Source organism: Trichosporon asahii (assembly GCF_000293215.1).
Source record: "Trichosporon asahii var. asahii CBS 2479 unplaced genomic scaffold scaffold00002, whole genome shotgun sequence".
In the NCBI taxonomy this organism is placed as follows: domain Eukaryota; kingdom Fungi; phylum Basidiomycota; class Tremellomycetes; order Trichosporonales; family Trichosporonaceae; genus Trichosporon; species Trichosporon asahii.
Genome location: NW_014040922.1, coordinates 242,325 through 255,271, shown reverse-complemented (window position 1 = coordinate 255,271; position 12,947 = coordinate 242,325). Strand labels below are relative to the sequence as shown.

General features: G+C 60.1%; 6 protein-coding genes across 6 annotated transcripts; 2 read left to right on the top strand and 4 right to left on the bottom strand.

The window, feature by feature from the left end:
* Positions 1-125: 125 nt before the first annotated feature.
* On the top strand, positions 126-3,041 carry A1Q1_07447 (uncharacterized protein; the record flags this gene model as incomplete). The annotated part of the gene is made up of 1 exon (XM_014328773.1): positions 126-3,041. One exon carries the CDS (start codon positions 126-128, stop codon positions 3,039-3,041), a length of 2,916 nt encoding a protein of 971 aa, XP_014184248.1.
* Positions 3,042-3,513: 472 nt separating this feature from the next.
* A1Q1_07446 (uncharacterized protein) lies at positions 3,514-4,820 on the bottom strand (the record flags this gene model as incomplete). Its single annotated transcript, XM_014328772.1, has 4 exons — positions 3,514-3,779; positions 3,926-4,022; positions 4,397-4,516; positions 4,671-4,820. 4 exons carry the CDS (start codon positions 4,818-4,820, stop codon positions 3,514-3,516), a joined length of 633 nt encoding a protein of 210 aa, XP_014184247.1.
* A 673-nt stretch (positions 4,821-5,493) lies between these two features.
* On the bottom strand, positions 5,494-7,208 carry A1Q1_07445 (arginase; the record flags this gene model as incomplete). The annotated part of the gene is made up of 4 exons (XM_014328771.1): positions 5,494-5,579; positions 6,028-6,409; positions 6,582-6,884; positions 7,002-7,208. The coding sequence occupies 4 exons, from the start codon at positions 7,206-7,208 to the stop codon at positions 5,494-5,496; spliced, it is 978 nt and encodes a 325-aa protein (XP_014184246.1).
* Positions 7,209-8,022: 814 nt separating this feature from the next.
* Positions 8,023-8,995, bottom strand: A1Q1_07444 (uncharacterized protein; the record flags this gene model as incomplete). Its single annotated transcript, XM_014328770.1, has 2 exons — positions 8,023-8,634; positions 8,741-8,995. 2 exons carry the CDS (start codon positions 8,993-8,995, stop codon positions 8,023-8,025), a joined length of 867 nt encoding a protein of 288 aa, XP_014184245.1.
* Positions 8,996-9,465: 470 nt separating this feature from the next.
* On the bottom strand, positions 9,466-10,673 carry A1Q1_07443 (uncharacterized protein; the record flags this gene model as incomplete). Its single annotated transcript, XM_014328769.1, has 5 exons — positions 9,466-9,719; positions 9,767-9,957; positions 10,002-10,158; positions 10,206-10,460; positions 10,670-10,673. The coding sequence occupies 5 exons, from the start codon at positions 10,671-10,673 to the stop codon at positions 9,466-9,468; spliced, it is 861 nt and encodes a 286-aa protein (XP_014184244.1).
* A 267-nt stretch (positions 10,674-10,940) lies between these two features.
* On the top strand, positions 10,941-12,888 carry A1Q1_07442 (glutamyl-tRNA(Gln) amidotransferase; the record flags this gene model as incomplete). Its single annotated transcript, XM_014328768.1, has 5 exons — positions 10,941-11,154; positions 11,765-11,830; positions 11,879-11,965; positions 12,023-12,207; positions 12,247-12,888. 5 exons carry the CDS (start codon positions 10,941-10,943, stop codon positions 12,886-12,888), a joined length of 1,194 nt encoding a protein of 397 aa, XP_014184243.1.
* Positions 12,889-12,947: the final 59 nt, after the last annotated feature.

Here is a 12,947-nt window from a genome sequence, read left to right as displayed (position 1 = left end):
CTGCCGCTCACTCTGTTCATCACTGTTCATCGCCTTTTGCGTCATTGTCTGTACTCTAGGCTGTATATAGCTCGGTTTCCTGTCCGTTCACCGATCAACCTCTCGCTTTCGCACACACTTCCATCATGGCGTCGCCACCGGCTCCAGGCGTCGCGCAATCGATAGGATCGGAGGGAGGAGAGGTTGGAGGAGAGGAGGAATCGGCATTCGTTCGACCACAGGCTCCCACTCCAAAGTGGGGGAGTAGGCGCGGCGAGGATATCCCACGGCCAGGGATGCCGGAGGTTGCTAAACCTGCGCCGTCGTCAGAGGAGAGGCCGAAGAAGAGCGGCGTGCTGAAGAGTAGTCGTGAGTACGCAGTTGAAGCGACGCTGACAACAGCTTACCCGCGGAGCAGAATCCAAACTCTCCAGTTCCCTTCGACCTCGCACTTTCCAACCGGCCCGCCAAAGAAGCTGGATGTTTTCGCCTCCTCGCCCCCGTCGAGCTGGAGGTGGGAGCCGCCTCTGGTCTTGGAACGTGCCGATCCATTCGACAGCGAGGGGCGAGATGAGGGCAAGCGTGACGCAGCCAAGAGGTCTGACGGCGCCAATGCAGAGGTATCGGAGCGGCCACGTCTGCAGCGCTTCCCTCCTTACAACTCATCACCAGACACGTCGCTCGAAGTTGCCTCGTCACCGGATACGTCCAACAATTCTGAGAGTCACTCTTCGAGCTCACCGGAGAGCAAGGAGAGAGTAGGGAGTACGCCTGCTCGACCTCCCCGCAGGAAGAAGAAGAAGAGTACGGGTAAGATACCGACTCTGCCTGCAATGCCGAACACGGCGCCAGTGCCTCTCTCGGCCTCAGTGGGCGCCGAGCGACTCAGTATGCTCTTCCAGCCTCTCTCGCCTGCCACCACACCCTTTACCAGCAATAATCGTCTCGACGGCGACACTGAGGTCCCCGACACCGAGTCACCTTCGCCTTCACTGCCAACGACGCCAACACCAACACGCCCCAAGACTCCACTGGTGCATACACCCCCTCGATCCACCTCTTTGCCTGCACACTACCGCTCGCAAGCCATGGGTCCAAGGCTGAAACCCTTGACACCCATCACACACGAGAAGCCAGTTACACCATCAAAGCTCCGGAGAAAGCCCGGGCAAGTCACAAGGCTGAGGTCGAAGAAACACCTCCGTGACTCACCGACGGTTGCCCCTGTGGAGCGCAGTCCAACACCGACGCCGGTCGTCACTCGCGACTTCAGCTCTACACTTCCCGGACGCACGACGCCGTTCCCGCCACTAGGTCGCTCGCCGAGCCCAACGCCAACTGTGGGGAGCGTGGCTGCCGGAATGCCACATGGTGAGGGGATCACGGTCACAAGTGTGACGGTGCAGGAATACCGACCGGTTAACTTCGAGGGAGAGGGATCGAGGCGAGGCGCCACACCGACCAGGAAGCGGTTCTCGCTCTTCGACGAGGAGTGGTTCCGCTCTCCCCGTTCTGCATCGGCATCTGCCTCAGCCATCGACAGCGGCACGGGTGCTACCCGCGGCACCGTCACTGCCGGTGTCGAGGATACCGTCCGCAGTGCTTACAGCACAGTGGGCCACACCGCTGGTAACGGAACAATTGACAGTCTGCAGACGGCCAATGGGAAAGCCAAGACGGGCGATGACAAGAGCAAGGTGAACGAACTCCATGAGCCGACCTGGGTTACCCGTCTCTTCCGGCGCCCTTCGTCCCCACGCCCTCGTTCGCCGAGCATCACTTCTCTGCTCTCCTCCCCTACCCGCCCACCTCCCTCCCCTCTGCGCCCCGAGCCTGAGTCTCCGTCCAAGTTTAAAGCCTCGCTCAGCAAAGCCAAAACGCTTCGCCTCTCCTCGCTCCGGTCCAAGACCACGGCTCCGGTACAACCATTGGCCCCTGAGCCCACTCAGCCCTCGACACCCCGCCGCCCCTCCCAAGCTGTGGAGAAGCCCAGCCCCTCTAAATCCGAACGATGGCTGAAGAAATCCCGCTCCAAAGCCTCTCTCCGCTCCCTCCTGCACCTACGCAGCTCCTCCGACTCAAGCTCCAGTGGGGAGAAGGAGGGCTGGTGCACCGAGTGCGGCGAGCGATGTACCCGCCACTCACCGCATACGCGGGACCCGTTTGCGAATCTCTCCAACCCCGACTCGTTCCCCAATACGCCGCTCCTCCCCTCCAACGCGGGGGCTGTTATGCTCCCATCCCCGCATGCGAATCTGCGCGAGAATGCGCCATGGGGCGCACAGAGGGTGCGGACGCTGTCCAATGTTTCTGTCACTGCCAATGGGGAAAGGTCGAGTGGCTCCGAGGGATGGCACGTCGTCGGTGTTCGTCCTCCCCTGGCTCCAGCGGTGCCCAGTGGACAGTTCGGCAGCGTGAGGCTGAGAACGAGGTCGAACGTCTCGACACACTCCTACCCGCCCTATCCGAGCCACTCGCACTCCCTCTCCTACCCTCCCGATCAGTACACGCGCCGCCGCTCTGTCTCGCTCACTGCCCCGCGCCGCGTGGCTCACGGCCATAACAACCCGGGACCCCCCGGCCTCCGTTTCCGCGACCAGTGGCCCATCACCATCCCCGAGCAGAGAGAGGATGCCGATGCCGAGGACGCCGAGGGAGAGGGGGAGGGGGCGTACATGTTCCCCCCTCCACCGCCTAAGCCCGAAGGCGGGTTCCCGCCTCTCCCACCCCTCCCTCCTCTCCCGTGGAGCAAGTCTGGATCGTCCAGCAGCGGTGCGACCTATCACACGACCAGGAGTCAGGCCCACACCGCAGAGCATCGCTCCAATGACTCTCACTCGCACGATGGTCGGCACTCTGCGAATTCACAGTATTCGCAGACCTCTGCGGCGCAGAATGACCCTCCGCAGAATGCGAACTCCGACCCCAGGCCCTTCCCTACGTTCCCCTTGGAACCCTTCTCGTTCGCCAGCGCCGGCTTTACGCCGACTTGGGTCGTTCCCTCGCAACCTGTGCCGCGGAGAGAGTCTCCCGAGATCAGCCAATGGAGCGACGATGATTAGTCCCAGTTCCCTCCCGTATTACAGAAACACGAGTATACTGTAGCAGTTGTAACGCATGAGTCCCAACCATTGTTCTGGCGCGAATGTATCATCAGTGTAACTATCAGTGCAAGTGCACTCTGTCAGTGACCACTCAAGGCAGACTCTTCCAGCCTGTCAGCCGGCTCCGCGTCAGTGGAACCAACACTCTATGCATAAACCATACACGGCCATTTAGGTCAGACACATCCGGAACCGCGCTCGCCCCGGGCCGCGAGCGCGTCGTCTGCCCGCGAAGACGCAGACATTGTCTTCTTCGCAATTCAGCAAGCGCAGAGCACAATGGGCACCGCCCACGCGCAACTCAGTTGACACCTCATACTCGCCCACTCGCCCGTGAGGGATCATGAACTCGTACTGGCGCCGCCTCGCACTTGCACGTCGCGCCTGCTCGCTGCACTTGCTCGCTACGCTCGCAAGCGTCCGCAAGCGCTTACAACAGTCCGTCGTACAGGCTCAGCGCCTGCACGATGGTCGGGTCCTGCTTGGATCCCTCCTTGAACTCGTCGAACGTGAGGCGGTGGTCCTTGTTCAGGTCCATGTTGCGGAAGATCTTATCGACACGCTTCTCGGGCGTGTCCTCGTCCTCGGGGAGGGAGACCATCTGGCCCGTCATCTTGTAGATCGAGCGCACAATCTGGAGCATCTCGTCGTACGTGATGAAGCCGTCCTGGTTGATGTCGTAGAGCTGGAAGGCCCCTGTGTTATTAGCATTGCAATGACAGACTGGGAGAAGATTGGATCGATCACACGCGGATCACAGTGCACTTTGTGAGGGGAGGAAGGAGAATCTTGGGCTCGCACGACAGGCGCCAAATACGCCACTGGCGCTCGCACACACTCACACTTCAGCTTCTCGTCCAGACGTCCTCGCGACGTAACCGACAGCGCACAGATGAACTCCTTGAACTCGATCGTGCCCGACTTGTCCTCGTCGAAGACCTGTAATGTCAGCAGCCGTCCTCTCATCGGTTCATTCCAGTCACGACGCTGAGGAACGTAGATCCCGGCTCCGAGCTGGAAAGCCCCGGAGCCGACACCAGAGACCGACGGCGACATTAGAGCAGGAGGGTACGTCCGCAGCAGCGGGACCCCACACCACTCATAGCCCGTTCTCGGCCTCGGCGCTCCTGAACTGCGGAATGGTGATGTCGGTCCTCAGCGGACAGTCCGCCAGTCGCCCACCGAACGTCACTAGCGTCACGTCCTGGTGCCGGCGGCCGCACAGCCCGGTATCGCTGCTACCTTCACCGCGACCACCAAGGAAGCTTGCGATGGCCGTAATAAAGAAGCGCCTGTCGGCGGCTGCTACTCACGTTGAACACGTAGTCCGCAAACTGGCTCGGGTCGCCGAACGGGAAGAACTGGCGGTAGATCTTCTTAAACTCGTCCTTGTTCAGCTGGCCCGAGGGGCAGTCCTTGAGGAAACCCTTGTACTAGACGTTAGCTGTCGCGCATCGATGGAAGCATACCCATTGCTGGAGTTCCTGGATGTCAGCTTAGCTCTGTCCGTCTTGAAGCTCAATGCTAGTGGTCATGGGTACTCAGCGTGGATCCACCGAGTCGGGGAGGCATCGAGCGAAGACTAACCTTCTTGTCGACTGCTGTTAGCTCCACAGTCCGCGAGATAGCTGGAATCACGCTCGCGCTTCGGGCACACGCGTGAGTATACTCACAGTAGGTGTTCTTCTGCAGCTCAGCGAGCTCGTCCGCCGACAGCTTGGATTGCGACTTGCCCATGGCTTAGGCGTTCGTGATATAGGTGACTCGGGGCAGTAACAACCTTCGGCAGAGAAGATGCAGCTGGTCGTTAACGCGAGCTCATCGATGAATCCCAGTGTCCGATGCACGAGGCGAGGCGGTGCAGTAGCCGGCGACGACAATCGACGCCGATGCGACCCCAATGCGACCCCGCTGCAACGCCGATGTGCGATGTAAACAAATGTCGCTGGAGCTCACGCGCTCAGGCGGCGGATGGCGCGCATGAAACAACCATCATGAATTGTGGAGTCGCCCCCGAACTCGATACGCAGGCATGTGTGGAACTCACCTATTATCCACAGAGAGGATGAGGAGCACGGATGGCTTGAGGGGGTATTGTTAAGAGAGACGGAGGGATTGCAGTGCAAGGATGGAAAAGGGGTGTTGCGAGGGTACGACGACGTGGTGCCGAGAGAATGCCTCTGGGCGGACAAAGAAGAGGTCATGACGCAAATGACCGAGACCGACGACCATCCAAGACTACATGGCGGAACCAATCTCGCCGTCCCACCGTGCGGTCCCTCCCAGCCTTCACTTAGCTGCTCTTCCGATGCACGCGCGATGCACTTGCGCACGCGCTGGAATCGGGCCTAGCCCCCAGTAGCTCGTTACTGCATGCATGACTCGTCTGCTGACTGTTTACAAGAGCGTCTCACCCAGCGCCGCCCGCGCGAGCGAACATCCAACCGCGATCGTCTGCTCCGCCGACACCTCGTCCGCCAGCGTCGGGTTCACCTCCTGCACACTGTCAGCATGTGCATTCGCAGTTCGTTTGCCACTCGAAGCCTTGCTGCGGTTGCACTGCGCCACGGCCATGCGCTTCATTGGGCTAAATGAGAAGCCAAGGACGAAGACCCAAAAAGCGGTGCAACCGGCTCTCAGTGACGAGATCTCGTGCTTGGGGGCGCGGCACAGGCACGGGACCAATGATAAATCACTCACCATCACATCGACCGCGACCAGGTTTCCAGTCTCTGCGATCGCTTCGCAGATGTAGTGGCCTACGCGTCAGCCCTACCCCACTACCCCCACTGTTGCCAAGGACCGTCAGACTAGATCGCAGGATGCAGTGCAACCCACGCCACGCGCTGCGCCGGATATCCGCGGCAGAAGCGGCGAACGGTCTTCTCCGGGCGGCGCTTAGCCAGATTCCACGAAAGGCACCTCCACCTCCACCAGTACTCACCTTCACGGAATGTGAGGCCACCACGGACCGGCGTGCCAGTGCTCGGCGCGACGGTGGGGTCGAGGGCGTCGACGTCGAACGAAAGGTGGATCGGGCGCGCGGCGCCAACGTGGGCGAGAGCCATGTCGACGACCTTGCCGATACCATGACGGTCCACGTCGTGCATCGTGAACACCTTGATGCCGAGCGACTTCAGAATGTGCTTCTCTCCGGCGTCAATGTCGCGAAGGCCGATGTACACACTAGCATTAGCTACCAATCGATCAGGTAAGCTTACAGGTCCTCGGGACGCAGACACGGCTGCAGCCAGATGTTGAAGGGCGGGATGTCGGTGCCCTCGAGGCCGAGAAGGAAGGAGATAGGGCAGCCGTGCAGGTTGCCGCTGTCAGTCGTGATCGGCGTGTTGATGTCGGCATGCGCGTCCACCTGCGATCAGCTAAGGATACGGTTTGAAGCTCACCCAGATAACAGCTGCGTCGGGGTAGACGCTTTTCGTGCCCGCAACTGTTCCCATCGCCTGGCTGTTAGTTTCAAAGATGCCAACGACAGCTTACAAGAGAATGGTCACCGCCCAGCGTCAGAGGGAGCTTGCCCTCGCCCGCGACTCGCGCAACATCGTCCGCGAGTCGCTCATTGACGGCAGAGACCGAAACAGGCTTGCGCAGCTTGCCAATCGCCTTGTCTTCCTCCTCTGTCTTGTTCGTGAGCTCGGCGATCTCAGCCTCAAGCGTCGGGTTGTGCTCGACATACCAGCCCAGCTTTTCGAGCTGCGCCGGAAGTCCCGCCTTGATCAGCGCTCCGGGACCCTGGTCAACACCAGCTCGAGGCTGGCCTCCAGAGAAGGCGTAGGAGAGGATCTGGCGTTAGCTCATCGTCGAACAATTCCACAGCTGAGGGGAACGGGGAAGGCACCAGTAGCCCGATGCAGCGTGAGGACACTGGAATCGTACAGCCAGCTGCATGCCCAGACTCACCTCGACAGTCGCCGGCTCAGCGAGGAAGCGGTATTCATAGTTAGGCTCTGGCTCGGTCTCCTTCAGCGGCTTGAGGAAGTATCGGTCGCGAGTGGTGTGAGAGCGGGTAGCTCCCAGCGCGCCGAGCGTGCGGAGTGGTCCGGTTGTGCTCCGGATGGAAGTGACGCGGCGCGCAGAACGGAGAAGCGAGACACCGCGGAGTGACATGTTCGATGGTGTGAGTGATGGTGAGAAGCGACGTCGACAAAGGTGAGGAAGACGCCGCGATCTCTATCGCACTCTGAGAGTCGAGTCAAGCGCGCGATCCGCGGGTTCCCGGCACTTGCCAGCGGCACATGCGGCACGCCCGCGCGAAGGTAGTTGCCGCCGGCGCGACGCCACTGCGGGGACCCCTGACACTGGTGTCCATACCGGATCTCGGACCCGGGTCCTGAACCTTTTCCCCCTTGCCATTGGGACCTCGTGACTCCCCTTGGGCAGGCTCCGGACGGAAGCACAGAAGGGCGAGCACGGACGCGTATCCCCTCTTCAATGCAGTCCGTGTGATCGCGGAGAAGCCGCTGCGCCGCTGCATTGTTTGAACGGCGCCGAAGAGAGAACACAGACTGCGGCCGATTGTGACGTCACTGAACGCCCACTTCGAGAACGTGTAAACAAACTTGGAAAGACCTGGCTGCAGTGCAAGCCGATAATATCTGTCGCCTGCCCTCAAAATCGTCCGCCTGATTGCATTGCGGAATGCTTTGTCGACTGTCCTGCATGTGCGAGAGCAGTCATTGGGGAGGATATCGCTATCTGTTGAGCGACGTTATCGCTCCTCGTTAGTGGCGCACGACGACCAATTGGGTTGACACCGCCAATCAGACTACTCTCCTGTGTGAGTGAGAAAGAGCTAGTGAGTGATTGCTCCAGAAGCTTTCAACGCAGCGATGTAGATGATACATGCTCTATGGGATCTCCAGAGTGATCTGCCTCATCGAGGATCGAGGAGCTCGGGACGGCCGAGGACTACAGCTACAGATCAGGGGATACCCCACCTCGCCCTCTGCCCAGGTGTCAGGGCAACGCTGTTGGCCAAGACGAGCTCCCTGCGCATGTCCTCAGGCAACCTCCCAAGGAGCGTTTCGAGCGCCATCCTCTCCGCCTTCTCCTTCTCCGCCTCCCTTTTCGCCTTGTCCAACTCCCTCACAGCCATATCGAGCCTCGCCTCAAGCGTGCCCATGTCTCCGGCAACTTCTCCGCGCAGGCGGGCGATCTCCCCTTCCTCTTCCCTCATCAACAGCCCATACCCCCTCAGAATCTGGGCATAGTACGCCTCCACGTCCTCCATCAGCCTAGCCACAGTGGAGGCGAGATCGCTCTCCATCATCTCGGCCGCAAGCACAACGTAGCGATACGTGGCGGGGTTGTTGGACTCGAGGTCGAGCCCGGACTCGAGCAGCCGCGCGCCGAGCCACTGCACGTTGTCCCAGTCGGTTAGGAAGGTGGTGAACAGTTCCGCCGGGTAGAGGTGCGCGGGACGGGGGGCGAGGCGTGCTCCGCCCACGGTCAGGATGCTCTCGAGGCGGGAGCGGATGAGCTCCAGCTCGCGCGCCGTGTCCGCTTTGTACACCTTGAGGCCCTCTGCGTCGATCTGGCGTCAGCTTGTGCATTCGCCCATCGGAAACAATCCTAATCCGGCGTATCCGGCGCCGTAGCGCAGTAGCGCAGCAGCAGCATCAGCGGAGAGAAGAACTTACCTCTTCGCCTGAGCCTGAGTTTGAGCCTGCGTCCGAATCTGAGACTACGGAATAGACGTCCTCGTCCATGCTCAGAGATCGGATCCAGCGCGTGCAGTCGTCGGTCTCCTCCATAAGCTCGGCTTCCTGCGCGGAGTAGGGCAGCGCCCTCGGTTGCGGGTAGAGTCCGAAAGTCGGGGTCTGCAGGTCTTGGGCGGCGTTTGAGTTGTCCTCGTCCTGTGCCACAGGCGGGTCGGGTGGCGGTGAGTTGGTCATGTTCTGTGAGTAGCTAGGGGAGATGTCGTTGCCCCCACAGCGGCGTCAGCTTAAGTATCCTCGGGCCTGCTGGCGGTGTTGCCACAGTCTCAGCTGTTCGTCAGTGTTCATCCGAAAGCTGTGAGTGGGATATGACCTGTGAGCAGGGTGAGGCACAGCTCACACCTCTTTGTGAGAGCCACTTTGGCATTGTCCGACGTTGTTGTGTCGAACAAAGACACCCGCCGCTCTTGCTCTTATCGTGCATCTATTGCATGGTACATGGAGTCTCACAGCCGCAGAGCAGTCCAGTTGAAGGATACAGGAGTCACTCGGCACAGCAGTCGTACACTTGGCGGCGAGCGGGAGTGCGGGCGGGCGTGGCAGGTGACCATTGCGGCCACCGCCTCGCTTTACCGTCCGCACTCGTTCGCCTTCCTCTTTCTTCTTTTGTTTTCGTGAATAGTCGTTCGTTCGATATGCTGTTATGCTTAAACGTTGCTCGCAGTCTGGGTGCGACGGAAGATCTTGAAGATGGCACTGAGGCCGTTGAACTCGGACTTGGCGTTGGCAAAGTTGATGTCGGCGTTGTTGCGCTTGAAGTTCCACACGAGCTTCCAGAGCACGAGACCACCGACAAGCTGGATGATCCACCCGATCGAGGTGATGATGCCGAAGATTCCGGGCAGGATCTTGCCGTCGACGAAGCTCGCGATTGTGTTGTAGAGGCCGGCAGAACCCGTGTCTGTCCGTCAGCTATAGACTAGAGTCGCAGAGCTGGGCGCTACTCACAGGGCGCGCCGATCGTCATGTAAAGGCAGTACAGGAGGTGGAAGCCGCCAAAGATGAAGTACGTGTAGAACAGGATCGCGGCGCCGCGCTTGTTCACTCTCCGCCAGCCGTTGTAGATGGGGTAGTACCAGAGCACGAACGAGAAGATCGAAATGAACACGAGGAAACCGAGCGAAGCCGACAGGCCGGCACTGGAGTCGTCAGTTGCTGCTGCACACAGATCGGAGTAACTCACATTCCGCCATTCTCGCCGGATGTCAGGAGGAACAGGCATCCGAGGAAGTTGAAGATGAGGGTAGCGAAGAGCTCGAGCCAATAGTAGTACATGAGCTTCGCGTGCTTCTGGTGCTCCGTCGGAACGAACTCGAGCGAGTGCACGACCAGCGGCATGACTGTCGTCAGCTTCAACAGCAGCCGTCTCCAGCTGCGCGGTACTCACAAGGCGGCCAGTTGGCGCGGTACTGGGCAGCCTCCTGCTCCCTCTGCTGGAGATTCCGCTCGCGCTCCTCAAGTTCGCGCTGCTTCTGCTCGAGCTCGCGTGCCCGGCGGTCATGGTCGGCAACATAGGACTGAATGTTCTCAACACCGCCGCTCGGTCCCGGGCCGGTGGACTCGAGACTGAACGCCGAGGCGTTGGACTGCTGGCCAAACCCGCTGTCCGCGAACGGGTTGGCATCAAGTGCTTGGCCGTAGCCTGTGGTGTGGTCAGCGCGTGCCCAGGTGCCCGACGTCAGGACCCTTCATGACATTCGTGGGGTCGCAGGCTTGGAGGTAATTTAGCCTTGTTTTCGAACCCGACTTGGTAATGCGCTGGTGGCGACAGGTCACAATCCGCAGTGGGTCGGTCCAAGTGGTATCTCCGTTCGTCTACGGCATTGCTCCTTCCCTTGACGCTTCACTCACTCATGTTGGCTGGTGACCTGTGCTGGACGGTGGGTGGTGTGTTGTTGTCGTCGTGTAGGTCGGTTCAGGACAGCACGCCAAGGAAGCCCGCATCAACGCACTCTCACGCGCTTATCACTGACACGCCACCAGCACGTGTCCTCGTCTCATCATTTACACCTGTAAATACCTCGTGATGGCCGGTGGAGGTCAGTCGCAATGTCAAGAGCGGACCGACTTTCGCAGCAATGACGCTTGCCGTGCACAACAACGACAACAACCTCCTATCAGCATGTTCAGCGGTACGAGACTGGGAGCACGAAGAGTGTTCTTTAACCGGACAGCTCTCCCGCTCCGGGCTTCTGTCCGCTTTCAATCAAACGCCGCCGGAACCTCAGAGGACGGTTGGGAACTCGTTGTTGGACTTGAGATCCACGTGCAGCTGAAGACGGGAAGGAAGCTTTTCTCGGGTGAGCTCAAAGGGGACGAGATTTTAGCTGACTTTAGTTGCTCAGACGTCTTATGAGGACCCTCCTAACACGCATGTCGAGCTGCTCGACAGCGCCTTTCCGGGAACACTGCCTGTGCGTAACAACAGCGGGGGGGGACAGTGTTGATAGCTGACGAGTCAGGTGATCGATCCGGAAGCTGTGAAACTGTCGATCATGACCGCACTCGCTTTGAAGTGTGATATTGTAAGCTAGTTCTTGCTTATGTTGTAGCTGACATCAGAACCCGCGGAGCACGTTTGATCGGAAACATTACTTCTATCACGATATTCCGCCGAGCTACCAGATTACGCAGCACTATAGTAGGTCCTTGTGTGCAGGTGGATCTAATAATCAGACCCGTTAGCACGGAAAGGAAGCGTGGACTTCGCCCCGGGAGACCAGGGTGTCGAGCGCGAGTTCTCAGTTGGCATCCACCAGCTGCAGATCGAGCAGGTGAGCTTACCGTTTCCACATAGCTGATTGCAGGACACGGCCAAGTCGATGACGGTAGCGGGGGAGACGCTGGTCGACCTGAATCGTGCGGGCACGGGGCTCATGGAGATCGTCACGGAACCGCACATGCGGTGAGCTACCGATTCTGCGCCAGAGCTAACGGACAGATCAGCGGAGGAGGCTGGCGCCTTCGTGCGCAAGCTGCAGGGTATTCTGCGCCGTATCGGCTCCGGTGACGGTGACATGGAGAAGGTGCGTTGGCTGTTGAGTAATAACTAACGCCCAGGGCAACCTCCGCGTCGACGCGAATGTCTCGGTGCGCCGCCCCGGCGAGCCCTTCAACACGCGCTGCGAGATCAAGAATGTGAACTCGGTGCGATTCCTTCAGCAGGCTATTGGTCAGTTCTATTTCCGTCGTCATGTTAACTAGGCTCAGAGGCCGAGCGGCGGCGACACATTGCGCACTACGAGAGCCAGCCTGGCGTCCCTCTGAAGCAGGAGACGAGGGGTCTAAACGAGCTCACGGGCGAGACCTTCTCCCTCCGCTCCAAGGAGGAGGCGGAGGACTACCGCTACATGCCGGACCACAACCTGCCGGCACTGGCGATCCGACCGGTGAGCTGCTCTGACCTGCTGCTGGTAAGCTGACCGCAGGCGTATCTTGAGAAGTTGCGCGAGAAAGTGCCGGAGATGCCGTGGGAGACGGATACGCGGCTGCAGAAAGACTACGGCCTGAACAGGCGCGATGTCGACACGCTGCTCAGTCTGGACGAGTATGGCGGTGCCGGCATCGCCTACTTCGAAGCAGTCGTGCCGGAGCCGACACTCGGCAAGAAGGCTTGTAACTGGTACGTCCATCGAGCTGCGAGCGCTGTCGCGGGAGCTAACATCAGGGTGACGCACGAGCTGCTCGGCCAGCTGACCAAGTCCGGCCGGGAATGGACGCCAGATGTGGTCCCTGCCCCACTTTTGAAGGAGCTCGTTCTCGCCGTCGAGGGCGGAAAGCTGACAGGCTCTACGGCGCGGAGTGTGCTGAAGCACGTCGTCGAGAACGGGTCTGGCGCGGGCAAGCTTGAACCCCTGCTCGAGGAACTCGGTATCCAGCCCTCGTCGGCGGACGACCTGAAGGCGCTCTGTGAGGCCGTCATCGCCAAGCTGCCCAAGGAGGCCAAGAAGGTGCGCGGCGGCAACGACAAGGTCGTCATGCGCCTCGTGGGCCAGGTCATGAAGGACTCGCGAGGCGCAGCGGACGCTCAGGCTGCGCGGGCCCTCCTTCTCGAGCTCATCCGGAAATAACGCGAGCGAAGCGAGCTTCCCCATCCTCACCCCTCCACGACAACGATAGATCAGTAGAC